The 24,537-nt window shown below is 43.4% G+C and overlaps 1 protein-coding gene and 1 long non-coding RNA gene across 3 annotated transcripts in view; one reads left to right on the forward strand and one right to left on the reverse strand.

Moving 5' to 3' along the window:
- The window catches only part of LOC115894260, a 39,195-nt gene extending 27,524 nt beyond the window's left edge, over positions 1–11,671 (reverse strand). Inside the window, exon 1 of the long non-coding RNA XR_004054338.1 lies at positions 11,282–11,671. This is a non-coding gene — a long non-coding RNA (uncharacterized LOC115894260). The remainder of the gene's footprint in view (positions 1–11,281) is intronic.
- A 245-nt stretch (positions 11,672–11,916) lies between these two features.
- LIMS1 (LIM zinc finger domain containing 1) overlaps positions 11,917–24,537 on the forward strand; it is a 151,321-nt gene continuing 138,700 nt past the window's right edge. For both annotated transcript variants that reach the window (XM_030921144.1, XM_030921143.1), the window contains exon 1: positions 11,917–12,155. In XM_030921144.1, the coding sequence (XP_030777004.1) occupies positions 12,124–12,155 (32 nt within the window). In that variant the 5' untranslated portion in view covers positions 11,917–12,123. The remainder of the gene's footprint in view (positions 12,156–24,537) is intronic.

Here is a 24,537-nt window from a genome sequence, read left to right on the forward strand (position 1 = left end):
AGAACATTTTTAAATTACTTGTAGTGATCTCATTTGTAACACATGACATTTCAATCATATACTGCTGTTCTAAAGAGTCACTCTGCTAAGCCCTGAAATTAACTCCAAATACTCCCTGGAATATAGTGCCAGGGTAGGGGCTTCCTTGAGCTTCAAACTCTAAAAGTAAGCAAGAATTGAGAAATACCTTCTGCTTTGAAAAATATTCACTCCCCAACCCTAATACATCAATTACATATTATTGGGAGGCTAACTAAGCTCCTATTTTAAAATGTAAATTGAAGAAATTAGGCCAGAGTCATTCCCAATCTGAGTGCCAATTATATAATCCGATGATTAGATTGCTCTTTCCCTAAAGCCTGTTTAGTTTTTTTGTTTGTTTGCTTGTTCTGTTGTTGTTGGTATGTTTGTTTGTTTTTGAGATGGAGACTCACTGTGTCACCCAGGCTAGAGTGCAGCGGCGTGATTGCTGCTCATTGCAACCTCCAACTCCCAGGTTCAAGCGATTCTCCTGCCTCTGCCTCCTGAGTAGCTAGTACTCTAGGTGCATGGCACCATGCCCGCCTAATTTTTTTGTTTTTGTTTTTTTGTTTTTTTGTTTGTTTGTTTTGAGACGGAGTCTCGCTCTTTCCCAGGCTGGAGTGCAGTGGCACAATCTCAGCTCACTGCAACCTCCGCTTCCGAGGTTCAAGAGATTCTCCTGACTCAGTCTCCCAAGTAGCTGGGACTACAGGTGCATGACATTATGCCTGGCTAATTTTTTGTATTTTTAGTAGAGATGGGGTTTCGCCATATTGGCAAGACTGGTCTCAAACTCCTGGCCTCAGGTGATCCACCCGCCTCAGATCAAAGTGCTGGGATTACAGGCATGAGCCACCACTCACAGCTCTCCAAAGCCTTTTGCCAAAATAAATTAGCTCTCAGAGAGCCACAGGATTCCTTTTGTAATGTGATTAATGAATTACAAACTAAATTAAAGTCTTACCTACTCTTGAAGAGTAGAAAACAAGAAAAAGTTCTGTTAGGCCTTAGAATAATTAAAAATTCATAAGCTTTGAAATAAATACAGGTAATAAAATCATTGTATATGACAAAACAAAAGTTTAAATTGACTTTGTAAACTCTGCATGAGATATGAAAACCAGGTTTCTCACTACTAGAGAAAGAAAAAAAGTTATAAATAAGCCAAGGAGGATTCCATAATGAATTCTGTGGTGCCAAATATGTGAACTACAAGTAATAACAGTGACCTTACACTGGAAACACAGGGGCCAAGGTTAAAGATATAAAAGCATTCTTACACCCCTTGCACAGCTACCCCCAATGTTAACATAACTGTTAACAAATTATCAAAACTAAGAAATTAGTCTTGGTATAGTATCACTAACTGAACTCCAGACTTCCGTCAGGTTTTCCCAGTCTTTCCTTCAGTGTCCTTCCTCTGTTTCAGGATTCAATCCATGATCCTTGAAACTTGGTATTTTGTCAGATGTCCCTCTGGATGGGTTTGTTTGATGTTTTCCCATGATGAGGGATAGACACTGCAAGACTCAGAGACACTTTACAAAGAAGCCTCTAGGGAGCTCCCCAGAGAAAACGGGAGACAACACAAGGACACTAGAAGAAATTTTAGCCTCTGACATCCATGACTACAGGAAATAGTAAACAAAGCCTATCTCCCAGTTAGAGAAACACAAAACCTCATACTAAAACCTTATTTAATTCAGTTCCCTTTCGCCCAGTACATCATGTACAGCCTCGAACAAGAAACTACAAAGCATAGTAAAACACAAAAAGTCCCACAGTTTGAAGAGACAGAGCAAGCATCAAACCCAGACTCAGATATGAAAGAGAGGTTGGAAGTATCCAACCAGGAATTTAAAATAACTAAGATTAACATGCCAGGGGCTCTAATGTAAAAAGAGCACAACATGCAAGAACAGATGGGTAATGTAAGCAGAGAGATAAAAACACTAAGAAGAAATAAAAATGAAATATTAGAAATAAAAAACACCGTAACAAAAATGAAGAATGCCTTTGATGGATTGATCAAAAGAATGGATATGGCCGGTGAAAGAATCAGTGAGCTCGAAGAGATGTCAACAGATACTTCAGAAGCTGACATACAATGAGAAAAAAGAATGAAAAAGGAAAAACAGAACAAGAGTCAAGAACTGCGAGACAATTACAAAAGGGGGAACATGGAGACTTTTTGGAAATACCAGAAAGAGAAGAAAAAGATAAAGAAACAGAAGAAACATGTGAAGCAACAGGGACTGAAAATTTCCCCAAATTAATGATAGATACAGCTATGGTCTGAATGTTTGTGTCTCCTCAAAAGTTATATTGAAACTTAATCCTCAGTATGATAGTACCGAGGTGGGACTTTTGGGAGTCAATCAGGTTATGAGGGCTCTATCCTCAGGACAGAGATTAGTGCACTTATGAAAGAAGCCCCAGGGAATTAGCTAGCCCCTGACACCATGTGAGGACAAAGCCAGAATGCATCTATGAGGAAGCAGGGTCTCACCAGACACTGCTACTGCCTTGCTCTTGGACATCCCAGCCCCTAGAACTGAGAAATAAATTTCTGTTGTTTATACGCTCTCCAGTTTATGATATTTTTGTCATAGCAGCCCAAATGAACTAAGGTAGACATAAAAGAACAGATCTAGGAAGCTCAAAAAATACCATATAGGATAAATAACAAAAATGCTACATGGAGGTAAATCTTTTTTTTTTTTTTCCTAAGGTGGAGTTTCGCTCTTGTTGCCCAGGCTAGAGTGCAATGGCACAATCTCAGTTCACTGTAGCCTCCACCTCCTGGGTTCAAGCGATTATCCTGCCTCAGCCTCCTGAGTAGCTGGGATTACAGGGCCCTGCCACCAAGCCCGGCTAATTTTTTGTATTTTTAGTAGAGACGGGGTTTCACCGTGCTGGCCAGGCTGGTCTCAAACTCCTGACCTCAGGTGATCTGCCAGCCTCGGCCTCCAAAAGTGCTGTGATTATAGGCATGAGCCACTGGGCCTGCCTAAGTATATCTTATCTAGACACAGATCTCACTCCTTTCACAAAAATTAACTAAAAATGGATCATGGACCTAAATGTAAAATGCAAAACTACAGAATTCCTAGAAGATAACATAGGAGAAAACTCAGGTGACCTTGGATTTGGTGATGACTTTTTAGATATAACATCAAAAACATGACTCATAGAAGAAAAAATTGGTAAGTTGGACTTCACTAAAATTAAATTTTTCTGCTCACAAAGGACACTGTTAAGAGAATGAAAAGGTAAGCCATTAAATGGGAAAAAATCTTTACAAAAAAATAGTTCTTTATATATAATATATAATAATATATATATCATGGCCGGGTGCAGTGGCTCACACCTGTAATCCCAGCACTTTGGGAAGCCAAGGCAGGCGGATCATGAGGTCAGGAGATCGAGACCATCCTGGCTAACACAATGAAACCTCTCTACTAAAAATACAAAAAATTAACCAGGCATGGTTGTGGGCGCCTGTAGTCCCAGCTACTCGGGAGGCTGAGGCAGAAGAATGGCGTGAACACAGAAGGCGGAGCTTGCAGTGAACTGAGATTGCGCCATTGCACCCCGGCCTGGGCGACAGAGCGAGACTCTTGTCTCAAAAAAAGAAAAAAAAGAAAAAAAAAATATATATAATTTATAATATTATATATATAGTCTGAAAAAGGCAAAACTATGGAGACAGCAAAAAGTTCAGTGGTTGCCAGGAGTTAGGAGTTGAGGGAGGGGGGTGGATAAATGGTAGAGCACAGCTGATTCCTAGGGTAGTGAAACCATTCTGTTTGATTCTGTAATGATGAATACATGTCATTACACATTTGTCAAAACCCGTAGACTATACAACACCAAGAATGAACTCTGATGTAATCCATGGACTATTGTTAATAAAGTTTTAATAATGACTCATCAATTATAACAAATGTACTATACTAATGGAAGGTGTTAATAATAAGGGAAACTGGGGGGTGGGAGGGTTTGGGGTAAGAGGGCATATAGGAATTCTCTTCTGTTTGCTCACTTTTCTGATAAGCTGAAATTGTTCAAACAATAAAATGTACTATTAATAGTTTTCAAAAATTCACTTGATGGGCTAAATAGCAGAATGCAAATGACAGTGATAGGAGCTTGCGAACTTGAAGACAGATTAGAAATGGTAGACCTAAATCCTACCAAATCAATAATTACATTAAATGTAAATGGTCTAAATATACCAACTGTAAGGCAGAGATTATCAGACTACATTAAACAGACAAGACCCAAGTACATGCTATTTATAATAAAATCACTTTCAATATAAAGACTTAATCTATTAAAATTAAAAGAATGGGCCTTTAATTACAGGTGGCTCATGCCTATAATCCCAGCACTTTACAGGGCCAAGGCAGGCAGATCACGAGGTCAGGAGACCAAGACCATCCTGGCTAACACGGTGAAACCCCGTCTCTACTAAAAATATAAAAAATTAGCCAGGCATAATGGCACACACCTGAGTCCCAGTTATTTGGGAGGCTGAGGCAAGAGAATCTTTTGAACTTCGGAGGCAGAGGTTACAGTGAGCCGAGATCACACCACTGCACTCCAGCCTGGGCAACAGAGTGAGACTTCATCTCAAAAAAATATATATAGAAAAATAAAATTAAAAGAATGGAAAAATGCAAATACTAATCAAAGGAAATTATGCTGGGTGTGGTGCTGTAATTCTAGCACTTTGGGAGGCCAAGGCAGGAAGATTCTTGAGGCTAGGAGTTCCAGACAAGCCTGGGCAACAGAGTGAGATCCCTTCTCTGCAAATGAAAAAAAAATTTAAATAGCACAGCATGGTGGCATGCATGGTATAATGTACCCTAGCTACTTGGGAGGCTGAGGTGGGAGGATCACTTGAGCCCAGGAGTTTGAGGTTACAGCAAGCTATGATTGCAACCCTGCACTCCAGCCTGGGCAAAAGAATGAGACCCTGTATCTACAAAAATAAGCAAAAGATGAAGGAAACTAGACTGTCTATATTAATATCAAAGTAGGCTTCAAACAAAGATATTACCATGAATAAAGAAGGATATTACATAATTATTAAAGGGTCAATTCAACAAGAAGACATAGCAATCATATATGTGTAAATATAATACCACAGTAAAAGGAATCAGGAGGCTTAAGAGATGCTTATTTCAGGTCTGGAGTAAGGAATGTACAAAGTGAACCAGGACTAATGAAGTTATATTAAAACTCCAAAACACAAATAGAGTCATTTAAAAGACTAATGGAGTCATATGAAAAGGTCTCAGGAGCCAGCAGAAAGGACTCCCCTTGGCCAAATCTGGAACATTTTGACAGTTTGAGCGTCAATAAAAGTAATGAACCATAATTGACTAGAACACATTTAAAGCATAAAACTTCTTGAGTCCATAATCATATTCAATAAAGATGAAAACAAACCATCTTTTTTATCACTGCTGGGGGTGGCTACTATTCAATTTCTTATTCTAAAACTTGGTAATTAAAGGTAAATAAAGAATAATTTATTCTTTCTCTGCAGTGGAACTAAGTTTGTTGTTGTTGTTGTTGTTGTTGTTGTTGTTGAGATGGAGTCTCGCTCTGTGGCCCAGGCTGGAGTGCAGTGGCCGGATCTCAGCTCACTGCAAGCTCCGCCTCCCAGGTTTACGCCATTCTCCTGCCTCAGCCTCCCAAGTAGCTGGGACTACAGGCGCCGGCCACCTCATCGGGCTAGTTTTTTTGTATTTTTTTTTAGTAGAGACGGGGTTTCACTGTGTTCGCCAGGATGGTCTCGATCTCCTGACCTCGTGATCCGCCCGTCTCGGCCTCCCAAAGTGCTGGGATTACAGGCTTGAGCCACCGCGCCCGGCCAGAACTAAGTTTTTGATACAAAATAACCCCAGTGGATGAGGGAAAGTTCATTAGAGATTAGAATGACAGTTAATAAATATAGAAAAAAGAAGACAATTTAATTACCATTTGGCAACTTCTAATTAAGTAACTGATGCGAGAAAGAATCATTACTGCATGCTAAAACCATTCAGGGAAAGATGTCAAAGATTTCAGTGTATCAACCCATAGAATACTTTCTAGTGGCAAGAAGATAAAGGAATAGTTACCTTAACCCTATGATCTTAGAATCTGATAGTGAGTACACTAGATATTTTGTGAAGAAAATGGCATCAGGCTGGGCGTTGTGGCTCATGCCTGTAATCCCAGCACTTTGGGAGGCAGAGGTGGGTGGATCACCTGAGGTCAGGAGTTCGAGACCAGCCTGGCCAACATGATAAAACACCATCTCTACTAAAAATACAAAAATTTGGGCCGGGCGCGGTGGCTCAAGCCTGTAATCCCAGCACTTTGGGAGGCCGAGACGGGCGGATCACGAGGTCAGGAGATCGAGACCATCCTGGCTAACACGGTGAAACCCCGTCTCTACTAAAAACTACAAAAAACTAGCCGGGCGACGTGGCGGCGCCTGTAGTCCCAGCTACCCGGGAGGCTGAGACAGGAGAATGGCGTGAACCCGGGAGGCGGAGCTTGCAGTGAGCTGAGATCCGGCCACAGCACTCCAGCCTGGGTGACAGAGCGAGACTCCGTCTCAAAAAAAAAAAAAAAAACAAAACAAAACAAAACAAAACAAAACACTTTGCTGGGCGTGGTGGCGAGCGTCTGTAATCCCAGCTACTTGGGAGGCTGAGGCAGGAGAATCACTTGAACCTGGGAAGTGGAGGTTGCAGTGAGCCAAGATCGTGCCACTGCACTCCAGTCTGGGTGACAAGAGTGAAACTCCGTCAAAAAAAGAAAAAAAAAGACAAAGAAAGAAAGAAAGCCAGCAAGCAAGCGAGAAAGAAAATGGCATCAACGGTGAAGAATTGTTGCCCAACATGTTTAATGTAATTGTATTCAAGCCTAAAATTCTGCTTTACCGGAAATAAAAGAGAATACAGTTAAAGAACACCATGAGGAAACAATCAGATAAATACAGAAAGTGAGAACATTGACCCAACTTCTATAAGCTGGCGAGGTATCTCCAATAAGTTCAAAGTCAAGAAAAAAAACGGGGCCAGGTACTACGCTTGATTTTTTTTTTCTTGAGACGGAGTCTCGCTCTGTCGCCCAGACTGGAGTGCAGTGGCGGAATCTCGCCTCACTGCAAGCTCCGCCTCCCGGGTTCACGCCATTCTCCTGCCTCAGCCTCCGTAACAGCTGGGACTACCGACGCCCGCCACCATGCCCGACTAATTTTTTTTTTTTTTTTTTTTTTTTTTTTTTTTTTTTTTAGTAGAGACGGGGTTTCACCATGTTAGCCAGGATGGTCTCGATCTCCTGACCTCGTGATCCACCTGCCTCGGCCTCCCAGAGTGCTGGAATTACGGGTGTGAGCCACCGCGCCTGGCCTACATTTTTTTTTCATAGAAAAATCTGGCATCCCCTAACATTCAGGACCCTAATGACCTGGCTCTTCCTTGCTTGTTTCAACTTTATGCCCATTCCTTTGGCTACTTATTCCCAGATCATGCCACCATCTTTACACCCATACACCCAGTCAACTTCCTTTTAGTTTTTTAATTAAGATGTATTTGTCTTAACTGTTTTTAAATGCACAGTGCTGTAGAGTGAAGTACATTCACATTGCTGTGCAACCATCACTACCATCCATCTCCAGAATTTTTTCTCTTGCAAAACTGAAACTCTGTCCCCATTAAACAATAACTCTCCACTCCCCAATCCATACCCTTGACAACACCCATTCTACTTTCTGTCTCTGAATTTCATTACCCTAGGTACCTCATGTAAGTGGAATCATACAGTATTTGTCCTTTTTATGATTTGCTTCTTTCACTTAGTGTAACGTTCTCAAGGTTCATCCATTTTGCAGCATGAGTCAGAATTTCATTCCTTTTTTTTTTTTTTTTTTTTTTTTTGAGATGGAGTCTTGCTCTTGTTGCCCAGACTGGAGTGCAATGGCACCATCTCGGCTCCCTGCAACCTCCACCTGCTGGGCTCAAGTGATTCTCCTGCCTCAGCCTCCCAAATAGCTAGGATTACAGGTGCCTGCCACCATGCCCAGCTAATTTTTGTATTTTCAGTAGAGAGGGGGTTTCACCATGTTGGCCAGGCTGGTCTCGAACTCCTGACCTCAGGTGATCTGCCTGCCTTGGCCTCCCAAAGTGCTGGGATCACAGGCATGAGCCACCACGCCCAGCCAACATTTCCTTCCTTTATAAAGGTGAATATTCCATTGTATGAATGTACCACATTTTACTTATCCATTTATCCATTTTTGGACATTTGGGTGGTTTTCCACCTTTCAGCTATTGTGAATAATGCTACTATGAATATGCATGTGCAAATATCTCTTCAAGACCTTGCTTTCACTTCTTTGGGATATATATCCAGAAGTGGAATTGCTAGATCATATGGCAACTGTATGTTGAATTTTTTAAAGAACTGCCTTATTGTTTTCCACAGGAGCTGCACCATTTTACACTCCCTCCAACAGTACACAAGGATTCCAATTTCTCCACATCCTTGCCAACATTATTTTCTGTTTTTTTGATAGTAGCCATCTGAAAGGGTAGGAGGTATATCTCACCACGGTTTTGATTTGCATTTCCCTAATGATTAGTGATGTTGAGCATTTTTTCATATACTTACTGGCTATATTTATTCAATAGCTGCAGAGTATTACTGGTAGAAACCATAATTTACTTAAACAATGTCCTGGATAAATAAACTTTCTCAGTTCTTAAAAACAAAACTGCAATGACTCTCCTTGTACATTCTTCTGTTTTCAATTTCTTTTTTTTTTAGACTGAGTCTCGCTCTGTCGACCCAGGCTGGAGTGCAGTGGCATGATCTCGGCTAACTGCAAGCTCAGCCTCCCGGGGTTCATGCCATTCTCCTGCCTCAGCCTCCGGAGTAGCTTGGGACTACAGGCGCGCGCACCACCACACCCGGCTAATTTTTTTTTTTTTTTTTTTTTTTTTTTAATTTTTGGTAGAGACGGGGTTTCACCGTGTTAGCCAAAGTAGTCTCAATCTCCTGACCTCGTGATCCGCCTGCCTTGGCCTCCCAAATTGCTGGGATTACAGGCCTGAGCCACTGAGCCTGGCTGTTTTCAATTTTTAAAAACTTTTTTATTATAGAAATTTTCACATATACACTAAAGTAGACAAGCTAATATAAAGAATATCATGTATTTATGAGGTAGTTTCAAGTTATCAACCCACATTCCCCACTCCTACATTTTATTTTAAAGTAAATTTCAGTGATATCATTTAGTGTGCAGAGAGTTGCCAAGGGATCTTTAAAATTTGTTCTTTTTTTTCTTCTTTGAATCGGGGTCTCACTCTGTCACCCAGGCTGCAGTGCAGTGGTGCAATTATGGCTGGCTGGAACTACAGGTGCCCACCACCATGCCCAGCTAATTTTTTAAAAAAATTTTTGTAGAGATGGGGGGGGGGGTCTCCCTTTTCTTCCCAGGCTGGTCTTGAACTCCTAACCTCAAGGGATCCTCCGGCTTCAACCTCCAAAAGTGCTGGAGTTACAGGTGTGAGCCACCGTGCCCAGTCAAATTTGTACATTCTTTTGGTGTGCACATAAGAATACATTTGTAAGATAAATTCCAAAATATGAACTTCCTGGGTCAAAGTAGAGTTGAATTTTACATTGACAGCTATTGCCCACTCATTCTTTACAAAGCGTGTATGGATTTATACTCCTATCAACAATAAATTAGCCAGGCATGGTGGCATGCACTCGTAAGCCCTGCTATTCAAAAGGATAGTTTCAGCCCAAGAGTTTAAGACCAGTGTGGGTAACATAGGGAGACCTCCTCTGGGGGGGGAAAAAAGGGTTTCCCTATATCCTCATCAAAACAGTATATAGTCAAACTTTTCATCTTTGCATTTGTGAAAAATCATATTTTATTTTTGTTTTATGGTGTTAGATTTTTGTATTTTAAAAAATCGTTTGTATTTTCTGTAGAAACCTGTTTTTCTCTGAGTTGAACATTTTTGTACTTCTTTTTTAATAATTAGATAAAAATATAATTTTTGTCATACATTTTACAAATATTTTTCTTGGGGTTTGTTATATTTGTTTGCTACGCAGAAAATTTAGATTTCTACGTAGTTATATTTATCAATTTTTATTTATTTATTTAGAGACAGAATCTCACTCTGTCGCCCAGACTGGAGTGCAATGGCACGATCTCGGCTCACTGCAACCTCTGTCTCCCGGGTTCAAGTAATTCTCCTGCCTCAGTCTCCCAAGTAGCTGGGATTACAGGCACCCTCCACCACACCCGGCGAAATTTTTGTATTTTTGGTAGAGACGGGGTTTCACCGTGTTGGTCAGGCTGGTCTCAAACTCCTGACCTCAGGTGATCCACCCGCCTTAGCCTCTCAAAGTGCTTGGATTACAGGCGGGAGTCACCGCGCCCAGCCTACATTTATCAATTTTTAATTTTATGGTTTATATGCTCTTTGAAAACCCTCTCACCACTCCAACCTTAGTTTTATTTTTTTCCCTTGTTTTCTTGTGGTATTTTTATATCCTCTCTCTCCCTCTATTTTTTTTTTATTTTTAATTTTTTTTGAATATTTAACTATTTGCTTTGTTTGGAATTTACTTTGATGTCAGGACATCAAATAGATCCACTGTTTTTCTCCCACATGCCTCCACTGGCAGCAGACTAAAGTTTCTGTTCTATCACTAGAGAGTAAGTATAGTTACTGAATCAGATACCCTGAGAGGGATCATTTATGCTCAGGATGAATAATCTGTCTTATCTATTAGATCCTTAGGAGATTGCAGGGGTTTTTTGTTTGTTTTTGACGGAGTTTCGCTCCTGTTGCCTAGGCTGGAGTGCAGTGGCACCATCTCCCAGCTCACCGCAACCTCCGCCTCCCAAGTTCAAGCGATTCTCCTGCCTCAGCCTCCTGAGTAGCTGGGATTACAGGCATACGCCAACACCATGCCCTGCTAATTTTGTATTTTTAGTAGAGACGGGGTTTCTCCATGTTGGTCAGGCTGGTCTCGAACTCCTGACCCCAGGTGATCCGCCTGCCTTGGCCTCCCAAAGTGCTGGGATTACAGGCGTGAGTCACTGCACCGGCCCCGAAATTTCAGGTTTTGATAGATGGAATGGGTGAAGACAATGAGAGCTAGCAAGGAAGAACGGGATTCAGAAGCAAGACTGGAAATCTCTACAAGAAAGGTTAACTTCTTAACTCACAAGTTAAACAAAGCCTGCAGACTCCGTGCGGAGCTCAGGGACCCAGCGGTAGCCGATCCAGACCAGGTTCTCCCGGACGCCCCGCCTGCCCGACAGAGCTTTAGCATAGAGTCCCCTCAGGCGTAGTCGCCAGGACGGGGCGGAACCCTGCGGAGCTCCCACCCCCCGGGACCAAGGCCGCTGCCGGGGCCGCGTAGCCACGCGAGTGGAATCAGAGGAGCCTCGACGCAAGGAGAGCCGGGCCCGCTCTCTGCGCCCGTCACCGCCATCCTTGTGTAGCGAAGTCGGCCTCCGAGTCGCCGCCGCACGTCGTGGGCTCCCAAGAAGCCTCCAACCCCGCCACCAGCTGCCTTTGCACCAGCCTCCCAGACTAGCCTGGGGTGCTGAGATGGGGGCGGGCCCGAGCCACGGGTTGGGGCGGGGTCTGACGCACGCCCCGCCCCCCGCGCCCCTCCCCGCCCCGCCCCGCCCCGCGCCCGCCCGCCCCCGCGCCCGCCCCGCCCCCGCGCCCCGCCCCGCCGCGCCCCGCCCCGCGCCCCGCCCCGCGCCCCGCGCCCCGCCCCGCCCCCCGCGCCTACCTCTCCAGTCCCCGCCCTCCCGCGCCCGCCCCGCCAGTCCCCGCCCCTCCCCTGTCCAGCCGCTCTAGCCCCTCCCCGCCTTCCCGCGCGGCCCGTCTCGCCTGCCCCCGCCTCGCTCGCCCCCGTACGGCCCGCCCCTGGCCCTCCTCCCCTTCCTGCTCCGGGCCCGCCAGTAGCCGGTCGCGGCGGCGAGGGACTAGGACGCGGCTGGAGCAGTGCCGTGAAGCGAGGGGCTGAGAGACGGCGGCGGTGGAAAGCGGAGAGATGCTGGGCGTGGCGGCCGGGATGACCCACAGGTACGGGCCGCGCCGCGCGGCGCCCGCCACGTCAGCCCCGCCGCTCCTGGCGGGCCCTCGGGCCGGGCCTGGCGCGGGCGGGCGGCCGGGCTTTCCCCGCGGCCTCCCTGCGGCCTCACCCGGGCGGCGCGGAGCCCGGAGCCGGGACCCCCAGCGCTTTGGAGGCGGCGTGGCTGCGTGCGGGCCCGCGGAGGAGACCCCTGCTGTTCACGCCCGGGTGTCCGCGGTGGCACGGGCGCTGACGCCGACTCGCTGCCCCCAGAGTTCCTGAAGACAAATCAGTATTTGCCTAGCTAATCATTTATCTTCTAGCAGTAGGGATCAGCAGGTCGCAGACGTCTTGGTCTTGGGACCCCTCTTGGGACTAGAGGACCTGGGAAGGATGGCTGTCTCCATAGACTATACTAGAAAGCAAAACCGAGACAGTGAAGTTACAGTTAACTAATTGAATAAATCCGTGGTATGTTGACGTACATACCGCATTTTTATGCAACATAGGGTTTTTGCTAAAACAAAAGAGTTCGTGGGACTAGTGGCGTCCTTTACAGTTTGCGAATCTCTTGAGTTGTCTGACTTGGTAGAGACAACTGCGTTCTCCCATCTGCTTTGCGTTCAGCCTGTTGCGGTATATTTTCATATGAAGAAAATCTGATCTTACACAGATGTGTGGTTGAAAAAGGGAGTACTGTCTTAATAGCTTTTTCAGATAATTATGGGTATTCTTTATTACTACACCAAAACTACGTAAGTTAAGTGGAAGTTTCCCAAAGGCTGGTTTGGATGTGGAATCTGAAGCTACTGTCAGTGGACTTTTCACACAGTTATATTAAAATTTCTTGGTCTGTCTTGCAGTTATCTGAAGCTGCTATCAGCGGACTTTTCACACAGTTTCGTTAGAAATTCCTTGGTCTCTCTTGCAGTTTGAATGCAGCCAAAGCTTCTGAATGGCCTTTGCACACAGTTACATTAAAATTCCTTGGTCTGTCTTGCAGTTTGAATGGACGTGTTACCCATTGTAACACCATATGTTTGTCATTTGGAAAATACTGGCTTACTGAGTTTGGCAGATCCCAAGCTGACGCATTTCATTAATAGCGCCGAATAACATTCGTTACTATCAGTATTGATTTCATTAGCAACGTCTTTATGTTAAAAGCTGTCAGATACTAGGTGTGGTGCTTACAAGTTTTCCAAAATTCTAATTTTCAGTTGAAAGCTTGCTTTTTATCATTGGAAACAAAATATTGTCAATTGTTTTCCTTAAAGTGACAGATTCACTTTGTTCGGTTTCAAGGGAATGTCTGGCAATGCAGGTTTAAATAACCCTAGTTTGTCAGTTGTTCTTTCCAGTAAAAATGATATTTCTTGAAACAAGCAAGTAATTCAGCTCATCGTTCTATTACAGAAGTGCACACCTGCCATTTGGTCACAAGTAACAAAAAAGAGTCAAAGCTCAAGATTTGATAACAATAATTTGTACTCCTTCATCATGGACTTTCTTCCCTTTTTTTTTTTTTTTGAGACGGAGTCTCGCTCTGTCGCCCAGGCTGGAGTGCAGTGGTCAGATCTCAGCTCACTGCAAGCTCCGCCTCCCGGGTTTACGCCATTCTCCTGCCTCAGCCTCCCGAGTAGCTGGGACTACAGGCGCCTGCCACCTCGCCTGGCTAGTTTTTTGTATTTTTTAGTAGAGACGGGGTTTCACCGTGTTAACCAGGATGGTCTCGATCTCCTGACCTCGTGATCCGCCCGTCTCGGCCTCCCAAAGTGCTGGGATTACAGGCTTGAGCCACCGCGCCCGGCCAACTTTTTTCCTTAAAGTATTGACTAGTAAGTTGATATAAAATTTAAAGTATTCGTGAGATATTAAGAATAATGGGGCCGGGCGCGGTGGCTCAAGCCTGTAATCCCAGCACTTTGGGAGGCCGAGACGGGCGGATCACGAGGTCAGGAGATCGAGACCATCCTGGCTAACACGGTGAAACCCAGTCTCTACTAAAAAATACAAAAAAAAACTAGCCGGGCGAGCTGGCGGGCGCCTGTAGCCCCAGCTACTCGGGAGGCTGAGGCAGGAGAATGGCTTAAACCCGGGAGGCGGAGCTTGCAGTGAGCTGAGATCCGGCCACTGCACTCCAGCCTGGGCGACAGAGTGAGACTCCGTCTCAAAAAAAAAAAAAAAAAGAATAATGGATATGTAGTGTAATAAAGGAGATAATAGTTTCCTTTTAAGACCTTCAAACGTCTCTGGTCCAGTGTCCCTCCCCCTCCTGTCCCCTTCCCATCCTGAATTTACCATTAATAATTTACTTTTTGGGGGGAGGGTAATCATTCAAATTATTGTGCATTCGTAACCATCATACATGTCCAGAAATCTTTGTCTTACCAAAACTGAAACTGTACCTATTAACCAACTCTCCATTCCCCTCCTCCCGCCAGCCCCTGGCAGCCATCATCCTACTTTCTATGACTTTAACTACTGCTGGTACCTCATATCTCATGTAAGTGGAATCATACACTATTTGTTGTGTATGTCATAGTTTGTTCTTTTTTGTTGCTGAGTAGTGCTCCGTGGTATGGTTGTACAGGAATTTAACTGTTCACATGTTGAAGGACATTCAAGCTGTTAGTTTTGGACTATTAAGAAAGCTACTATGAACAAATAGACAAGTATTTGTTGTTGTTTTTGAGACAGTGTCTTGCTCTGTCACCCAGGCTGGAGTGGAGTGCATGCAGTAGTATGGTCATGACTTACTGCACTCTTGACCTCCCAGGCTGAAGCAGTCCTCCCGCCTCAGTCCCGGAACTAGCTGGGACTACAGGCACACGCCACCATGCCTGGATGATTTTTGTATTTTTTTGGTAGAGACAGCATTTCGCCATGTTGTCCAGGCTAGTCCAGGAGTCCCAAACTCCTGGGTTCCGGCAATCCACCCACCTCAGCCTCCCAAAGTGCTGGAATTTTAGAGCCACTGTGCCCGGACTGTCTAGGTTTTATGTGAATGTAAGTTTTCCTTTTGTGGGGTAAATGTCCAAGAGTGTGCAATTGCCAGGTTGTACAGAAATTGCATGTTTACACAATGAGATACCATCTCACACCAGTTAGAATGGCAATCATTAAAAAGTCAGGCAACAACAGGTGCTGGAGAGGATGTGGAGAAATAGGAACACTTTTACACTGTTGGTGGGATTGTAAACTAGTTCAACCATTATGGAAAACAGTATGGCGATTCCTCAAGGATCTAGAACTAGATGTACCATATGACCCAGCCATCCCACTACTGGGTATATACCCAAAGGATTATAAATCATGCTGCTATAAAGACACATGCACACGTATGTTTATTGCAGCACTATTCACAATAGCAAAGACTTGGAATCAACCCAAATGTCCATCTGTGACAGACTGGATTAAGAAAATGTGGCACATATACACCATGGAATATTATGCAGCCATAAAAAAGGATGAGTTTGCGTCCTTTGTAGGGACATGGATGCAGCTGGAAACCATCATTCTTAGCAAACTATCACAAGAACAGAAAACCAAATACCGCATGTTCTCACTCATAGGTGGGAACTGAACAATGAGATCACTTGGACTGGGGAAGGGGAACATCACACACCGGGGCCTATCATGGGGAGGGGGGAGGGGGGAGGGATTGCATTGGGAGTTATACCTGATATAAATGATGAATTGATGGGTGCTGACGAGTGGATGGGTGCAGCACACCAACATGGCACAAGTATACATATGTAACAAACCTGCACGTTATGCACAGGTACCCTAGAACTTAAAGTCTAATAAAAAAATAAAAATAAAAAATAAAAAAAAAAGAGAAAAAAAAGAAATTGCATGTTTAGCTTTTTAAGAAACTGACAGTTTTTTTCCAGCGTGACTGTACCATTTCACTTAAAAAAGTGAAATTGACTATTTTCCTGTGAGTACATAGAGGTAAAGAATTCAGGGACACTACCATGGCCTTCTTTAGTGCTGAGCGGCCAGCAGTTGTACCAACTGTTGTTTTTGCACTATCTGTGTGTCAACACAGTGCACAATGCTACAGTGACTTCTTAGGAATATCTTAGTTTGATGAAAATAGCTTCGATCTCTCAGACCCCTTAAAAAGGTCTTGGAGACCCTCAGGGGTTCAAGGCCATACTTTAAGAACCACTGTTAAAGACATAATCCTAAATGATGAGGGATATGCAGGTATTGGGGATATTTAAAAAGGAACAAATACAAGGTTTCTCTTAAAATTGTTCTTGAATGCTTGTGGTAGTGTGTGCCTTGTAGTTTTGGGGAGTTTTAGTAGGATGTAATAACTAAGACTTCGGCCATTATGGAAGAAGCAACTCTCTGCCTTTCAGGATTTTCCCTGATAAGAAAATGGCTAGTGCCATTATGAAGAGGGAAAATGCCATGGGCCTGAGTGTCTTCACACCTTTTCAGTGCGCTGTCCCTGTTTGTATGGTGAGAAAATCAAATTCTTGATTTTTTTTTTTTTTTTTTTTTTTTTTTTTGAGACGGAGTCTCACTGTGTCGCCCAGGCTGGAGTGCAGTGGCCGGATCTCAGCTCACTGCAAGATCCGCCTCCTGGGTTCACGCTATTCTCCTGCCTCAGCCTCCCGAGTAGCTGGGACTACAGGCGCCTGCCACCTCACCCGGCTAATTTTTTGTATTTTTAGTAGAGACAGAGTTTCACCGTGTTAGCCAGGATGGTCTCGATCTCCTGACCACGTGATCTGCCCGTCTTGGCCTCCCAAAGTGCTGGGATTACAGGCTTGAGCCAACACGCCCGGCCCAAACTCTTGATTTTTAAGAAAGCTAAGGAAAGTTTGGTGGTAGAAAACATCATTTCAGTTCTGGTGGTTCCGTTTCTCGCAGGCTTAGAGAAAACTCTGTCAGGATTGTGCTGTCTTGATTTTATTTGATCATTCCCACCCTTTCCCTTGGCTATAGCCCCTTGACCTGTCTCCTGGGCGGTTCTTTCCTTTGCTAAATGTGGGTACAGCAAGTAGGCTTTCCTTTCCTCCTAGAGAGGGGGACCTTGGAGCCCCTCCACTGGGTCAGAGAAACTTCCGTAGCTACAACAGATCAGTAAGAGGAGAGCAGAGCTTTACTCTGAAAGCCTCTGTTTTCAATAATGTTGTGTTTGCTCTTTGGATAATCATTTAAATAAACACACCTCAGTGTAGGTCATGTTCTTACCTAGGTTTGAACTTACATAGAAGGAAAAACATCTCAAACCATTTTGTCAGTTTTATAGTTCTCGTAACTATACTTTAAGCTGTGGTTTTCCACCCACAGGGATGTCGTCTACATTATATGCTGGACTGTTGCCACATTATCTTCCAAAAACTTTAATTTTAAGACACTTGAGAAGCAGGAGCTGCACTACCTGTTGCCGTATACTGTGCATTCTTCAGCAACAGAGGTTTCTTTTCCCTCTTTCTGATATAATCTCTTTTATTTGATCATATCAGACATTTCCGCCCTGGAGCTTACTGCAGGGGTGAGTAAGGGAGTCATTTTCCTGCATCTTTTTTCACGTTGGAGCATGTTTTGGAGCTCGACGAGTCTGCAGTGACATTTAACAGTGGGGCGGGGCAGCTGCAGATGAAGCAAGGGCTGAAGAGTGCATTCCGTGAGAGGTAGGAAGAAAGGCGAAGGTAGTAGTTCAACTGCTGGCAGTATGTGCTTGGCGGTAGGAGGCACAGGACTCAGCATCAGCACACCAGGAGTCCAGGGCTTTCAGGATGTCTAAGTAGCAAGCAAGGTAAAGCAAGATAACAGACAACATGCATTTACAACAAATGTTTACACATACTTTCTACAAAAATGGAATCACAGTCATGTTGTTCTGCAGTTGCACTTTTTAGTATTAAAAAAGTTACAGTAAAATATGCAAAACAAAATTTGCTATTTTAACTATTTTTAAGTGTACAGTTTTGTGGCATTACATACATTCACATTGCTGTACAATCATCACTACCCTTCCTTCCGAGAACTTTTTCATCTTCCCAAACTGAGACTCTGTGTCCAGTAAATACCAACTGCCCATTTCTTGCAATTGCCTTTTTACTTCAACAAGCTGTCTTAGAGTGGTATATCTGGGTTTACCTTATTTTTTTAACCTTAGTTTTAATGGCTGCATAGTATTTCACAGTGTACGTGTGATATGACTTATACAACCAGTCCTTGGCTAGTGGTTATTTGGGTCCTGTTTTTTAATTATTGCAAACACTTTGAACATCTCTGCCACAGTGTTTTTTGTTTTGTTTTGTTTTGTTTTGTTTTTGAGACAGGGTCTCACTCTGTCACCCTGACTGGAGTAAAGTGGTACAATCATGGCTCACTGCAGCCTCAGCCTCCTGGGGTCAGGAGATCCTTTCACCTTAGCCTCCCGAGTAGCTGGGACAACAGGTGCACGCCACTGTGCCCGGCTAATATTTTGTGTTTTTTGTAGAGACAGGGTTTCTCCATGTTCCCCAGCGTAGTCTTGAATTCCTAGACTCAAGCGATCCGCCCTCCTCAGCCTCCCAAAGTTCTGGAATTATAGACGTGAGCCACTGCATCCAGCTACCAGAGTTTTCGTAGCTTTCTGAGTGTAGAGTTAGTATGTACATGGGTGGTTGGGTTCATGTTCTAATCCTAGTTCTGTCCCTTCATGGCTCTTTGATCTTGGCCCTGTCAGCATCTTTAAGCCTCAGATTCTTAATTTATAAAGTAATCCCACCTATCTCAGACGTTGTTGTGATAATTAAATATGAAGGCAAATGCAAATATTTCTGAAAGGATACAGATGAAATTTTTAGTGATTGTTGCTTCTGGAGAGGGAGACTAGGCACCTGAGAATCCAGGATGAGAGGGAAATGTTTTATTGTATAGCTTTTTGTACTGTTTTGATTTTTAAAATCATGTGTATGTTTTCAGTTTTAAACCATTTAACGCCATGCCAAGAACATAGTAGATGCTCAGTGAGCCATCGGTTCCCATCATCCTGGTTCTTTTCCCCGGACTTATACTGCTGCTGATGGCACTTAACATGGTTGCTTTTGTTTCTTCCTGTCCTTCCCTCCCTTTAGTCACTTTCTGGCTGAGTTCTTACCTTCGAATTTTCTCTTGAATCCTTCGTTTTCTTTTTTCACTCCTTTCTTACTGATTTCCTTTTCACCCTGGTTCTGAAAATCTTTCAAATGAACTAAGATGACAGTATTAAGGCTGGGAAAGACTTGAGAGAATGCAGAGCCAATGCCCTGTGGACTGTGAACTTATTCCAACTGGCTGGAAATAAAAATTCATGCACATATTAAGTGTTTGAAGTGGAAGAAATAATGTTTGTGAACGTTTCTAATTTTCATTTAAATGTTGATAAAGTACAGATTCTTTTAAGGGGTTTGTGGAATTTGTGGTGGTATTTATATAGTGCATGCTTTATCTGTTCACATGTGCTAAAAAGACAATCATAGTGATGTGAAGATCTAAGATAATTTATTTAACATTTAAAAAATGGCTTTATATGTGAAAAAGTTGGAACCTACTGAACTAATGCAGTAAGCACTTTAGTGGGTCTCCTGTGTTAGCCCTTTATTTAAACTGCTCCTTTATTTTATAGGACAGGATTTGCCTAGAGAGGTAAAATAGTTTATTCAAGGCTGAAAAGTGAGTTAACAGCAGGGTTAGGAATACAGCCCAAGCTATAGTTGTATTGTGGGGTCTCCTCTGCTATATTACACTGGTTTGGTCTGTTACTTTATTCACATTGCATTGTTACAGTTTGTTGTATGTATATATTTTATCTTTTTGTCTACAGTATGTAGTAAATACCTTGAGGACCAAGGCCTATAGCTGAGCCCATTAACATGGTAGGTATGTTTGGAAATGTCTGAATGAATTATGGATATTGGCCCAGAATTGTTCTATTACAGGTGTCCTGGATGTCAGGCTCTTTCAAGTGATTCCTTTTGAAGAGCACTTCAAAAGTGTTGTTGAAGACCTGATGTTCCTAGCCACATGTGCTGGTGCTTGCAACTTTTTCCTCTCCAGAGAGATCCCTTCCTATTGATGGGCTTCCTTACCGATGCATCAGCTGAGTGACAAATGTTACCAACTACTTAAACAGATATGTTTATTTCTCATTAGTGAATGCAGTTGTTGTTTTTGTTTGCTTTTAAAGCTGGCACATTGCTGTCCCATATAAAATCTGCCTTGTTAATACAGCGAGGAAGGGAGGGAGAATGCACGTTGGGTAGGCAGTTGCAGCTTTTGCTACAGCTGGCTGTTTCTCCTCTCAGTGCAGTAGATTCAACAGGATTTGTTTTTCTGTGGAAGGTACAGTGCAGGTGCACCTGACTGATCTGTCATCCGTGTTGGTTTCAGATTTTTCTAAAGCACTACTTTGGTCACATATTTTCAAAATATTGAGAAGCTGCTTATCGCCTGTCAAGTAGGTCCAAACTCCAGCTCCTAGAATTTAAGGCTGTTTGTGATCTGGCGCAACCCATCTTAATAGCCTTGTCACACACTATTTCCTTAGCCTGTGTCTCTCTAACCCACCCACTGCCTTTTCTGAAAATGATGATTTCCTGCCTCAGTGCTGTTCATGCCCTTCTCTTGGCCTGGAAAATCATAATCTTTTGTGTTTTCTTGGCCGGGGGGGGGGGGGGGCAAAATTGCCACTTCCCTCATAAAATAACGAATTCCTGGAGCATTAATTTACCCCCTGCCGTGCAGTAGGGAATTAGGGATTCAGAGCTTTTTCTTTTCTCCCAAAGCATTTTGAATTCTTTTTTGGTAATTACCAATTTCTATTTTGTTTTATAGTTTTTTGTATATATGTCTAATCTTTTCTGCCAAAATGTAGTCTCTGGAAGTCAAGGAATGTCTTAATCAAATTTGTTAAATATCCAAAGAAAAACAAACTGGACAGTAGGCTTTATTTCTCCTTTGATTTGTTAGCGAATCAGAAAGTTCAAGGCTAGCTCTGCTTAGTGTCTTTGACATTGTTTGAATAAATTCACAAAACTTTGAGTAAGACAGGATCATTTTCTTTGGTTTAGTGAGTCTACGTATATTACAGACTGCTGGCAGAGATCCAACATCATGAAACATTGAAGAGAAATTCAAATGATATTTAGGCATCCTTGTTTAGTCTAGTTTCCTCCTAGGCCACTCTTTTGGAAACTCTGTTAGTCATAACCACCTTTTCTTAACTACCTACTTCCACACAAATACCTTAAAGATATTATTTTATATAATCTTACCATCACAGCCACACCATGAAGTAGGATCTTTGTATCTGTTTTACAGATAAGGAAACCAAGCTTAAGAGGTTAAGAACTCACCAAGTTGTACAATTAGTGACAGCTGGGGTTCAAACCAAAGTGCCCTGTAGAGCCCTGTGTCTCCTCACTTCACATCACTGGTTAAGAAGAGGTCACAGCTTGCTAATTGTTTTTCCAAGTCTCAAGGCTTTTTCTTGGCATGTCCAGACAACCTATCCAGTTTTATTCCCTACTACACTTAAGCTTACATCATCTTATTGCCAACCATACCACAGTCCCTCTTTCTGAACGTGATTTTTGTTATTCTGCCAGGAGTTGCCTTTCCTTTTTGAAGGGGGTAGGAGTTCCCAAGTCTTACACTCAAGTCCCAGCAAACTCCTCTATCTTGAAGATGGCTTCCCTGGCTGCTTCCACACCTGTTAGGCTTTCTGTCCTTGACCTCCCGGAGAATGCAATGGATAAGATTCAGTTCTTTACCTAGATTTAGTGTGTCTATATTTGTGTGCAACACACAAACTTCATTATTTTTAGTTGAACTCTTGGCTGTGCTTGTATATGTGAAAGTGATATTTACAAATTTTGGAAGACATCTTTTAATACAGTTTGTGTCCATTATATACACTGTACTATGCTATAGGGCATGGAGTATACAGCTGTAATAGAGTGAAGGACACATTGTCTAATATTGTAGCTTTGTGTGTACAAGTCCCATAAGAGACTGTTTAGAAAAGTCTTTTAGAAATTTGACTGGGCATGGTGGCTCACACCTGTAATCTCAGCACTTTGGGAGGCTGAAGCAAGAGGATTGCTTGAGCCCAGGAGTTCAAGATGAGCCTGGGCGACATAGTGGTACCCCATCTCTACAAAAATTTTAAAATTAGCTAGGCATGGTGGCACGTGCCCGTAGTCCTGTGGCAGCTAGGTCTCACTAATGCGGGCCTCCATAACAACTGTTTCAATACTGAGTGAGTGGCCGGGCGCGGTGGCTCAAGCCTGTAATCCCAGCACTTTGGGAGGCCGAGGCGGGCGGATCACGAGGTCAGGAGATCGAGACCATCCTGGCTAACACGGTGAAACCCCGTCTCTACTAAAAATACAAAAAACTAGCTGGGCGAGGTGGCGGGCGCCTGTAGTCCCAGCTACTCAGGAGGCTGAGGCAGGAGAATGGCGTAAACCCGGGAGGCGGAGTTTGCAGTGACCTGAGATCTGGCCACTGCACTCCAGCCTGGATGACAGAGCGAGACTCCTTCTCAAAAAAAAAAAAAAAAAAAAAAAAAAATACTGAGTGAGTGGTTAAGTTAAATAGTAAAAGCTAAAAAAGCCAGTGCCCTTATCAAAGGCTGGACTGCAAATGAAACCCACCAAGAGTTTTGCCTAGGCCTTTCCTGGGCCTTAAAGCATGACAAAATAACAAAATAATTACTTATTTTTTATTTTATTTATTTATTTTTTTGAAACGGAGTCTCGCTCTGTCACCCAAGCTGGAGTGCAGTGGCGAGATCTCGGCTCACTGCAAGCTCCGCCTCCCAGGTTCACGCCTTTCTCCTGCCTCAGACTCCAGAGTAGCTGGGACTACAGGCGCCCGCCACTGCGCCCGGCTAAATTTTTGTATTTTTAGTAGAGATGGGGTTTCACCGTGGTCTCAAATCTTCTGACCTCGTGATCTGCCCTCCTCGGCCTCCCAAAGTGCTGGGATTACAGGCATGAGCCACCACACCCAGCCAACAAAAGAATCCTTAACAGGACCCTTTTAGGATTAAACAAATTTTATTATGGGTCTGAAGAAACTACCCAAACCTCTGTGATTTAGTAGGAGACAAGATAAGAGTAATCACCTCAGCACCTGGACCCATTTAGATGCAGTAAATTAATGAGGATCCAGAAGGTCTCCAGCACTCAGACCTTAGTTATAGATTAAAAGAAGTTAATCACTTATGTCTTTAGATGAATGCACACTTACACGTAGACATATAGCTTAGAAGGTGTATACGCTCTGGAAAACTGCAATTTTGAGTTAGTCTGGTGATAATTTCCAGGCCTTCTTCCTGTAACTGGTTGCAGAAATAAAAACTCTTTTCCTCCCAAGTTCATCTGCATCTCTCTATTGGGCCACGAGAAATAGCAGCCCGACCCTCAGTTTGGTCCGGGAACAGTCCCAGCTACTCAGGAGGCTGAGGTGGGAGGATCCCCTGAGCCTGGGATGTTGAGTCTTGCCACTGCACTCCAACCTGGGTAACACAGCAAGACTCTGTCTTTCTCTTTCTCTCCCTCTCTCTTTTCTGTCTTCTTTCTTTTCCTCTCTCTCTCAAAAAAGAAATAAGAAATTTGAAGGAGGAAGTGGTAATTTGTTACTAGTTATTATAGATTAGTTGTTACTTATTGAAGACATTACGACCTGTCAAATGTTATTGGATTCTCAGCAGGTAGAGATGTATTGGTCATTGTAGGGTTCAGCCAGACGCCTGGCTGATTTGGAATGTTGTAGGGAAAATTCAAGAATCAGGGAGAACAGTGCTCTCAAAACATGGGCTGCAGACTTGTCATGGCATGGGGTTCGTGCTAAAAATGCTGGTTGCTCAGCCTCATCCCATACTTCTTGAGGGAGAAATGTCATGAAGTTTGTGCTTTTTAATTTTTTATTGTGGAGGATTTCAAACATATACAAAAGCAGAGAGAATAATGTGTCTCCATGTGCTTCCGCTCAGCTTCAACAATTATTATTATTATTATTATTATTTTATTTATTAATTTTTGAGGTGAAGTTTTTGCTCTGTTGCCCAGGCTGGAGTTCAGTAGCACTCTCAGCTCATTGCAACCTCTGCCTCTTGGGTTCAAGCAATTCTCCTGCCTCAGCCTCCCAAGTAGCTGGGATTACAGGTGCCTACCACCACGCCTGGCTAATTTTTGTATTTTTAGTAGACATGGGGTTTCACCGTGTTGGCCAGGCTGGTCTCAAACTCTTGACCTCGGGTGATCCACCCACCTTAGCCTCCGAAAGTGCTAGGATTACAAGTGTGAGCCACCACACCCGGCTAGCTTCAGTAATTATTGACTGATGGTAAATCTTTGACTGAAGGCCAATTTTTTTCACTCTTCTCTCCCC

The sequence above is a fragment of the Rhinopithecus roxellana genome, chromosome 17, assembly GCF_007565055.1.
Source record: "Rhinopithecus roxellana isolate Shanxi Qingling chromosome 17, ASM756505v1, whole genome shotgun sequence".
Classification (NCBI taxonomy): Eukaryota; Metazoa; Chordata; class Mammalia; order Primates; family Cercopithecidae; genus Rhinopithecus; species Rhinopithecus roxellana.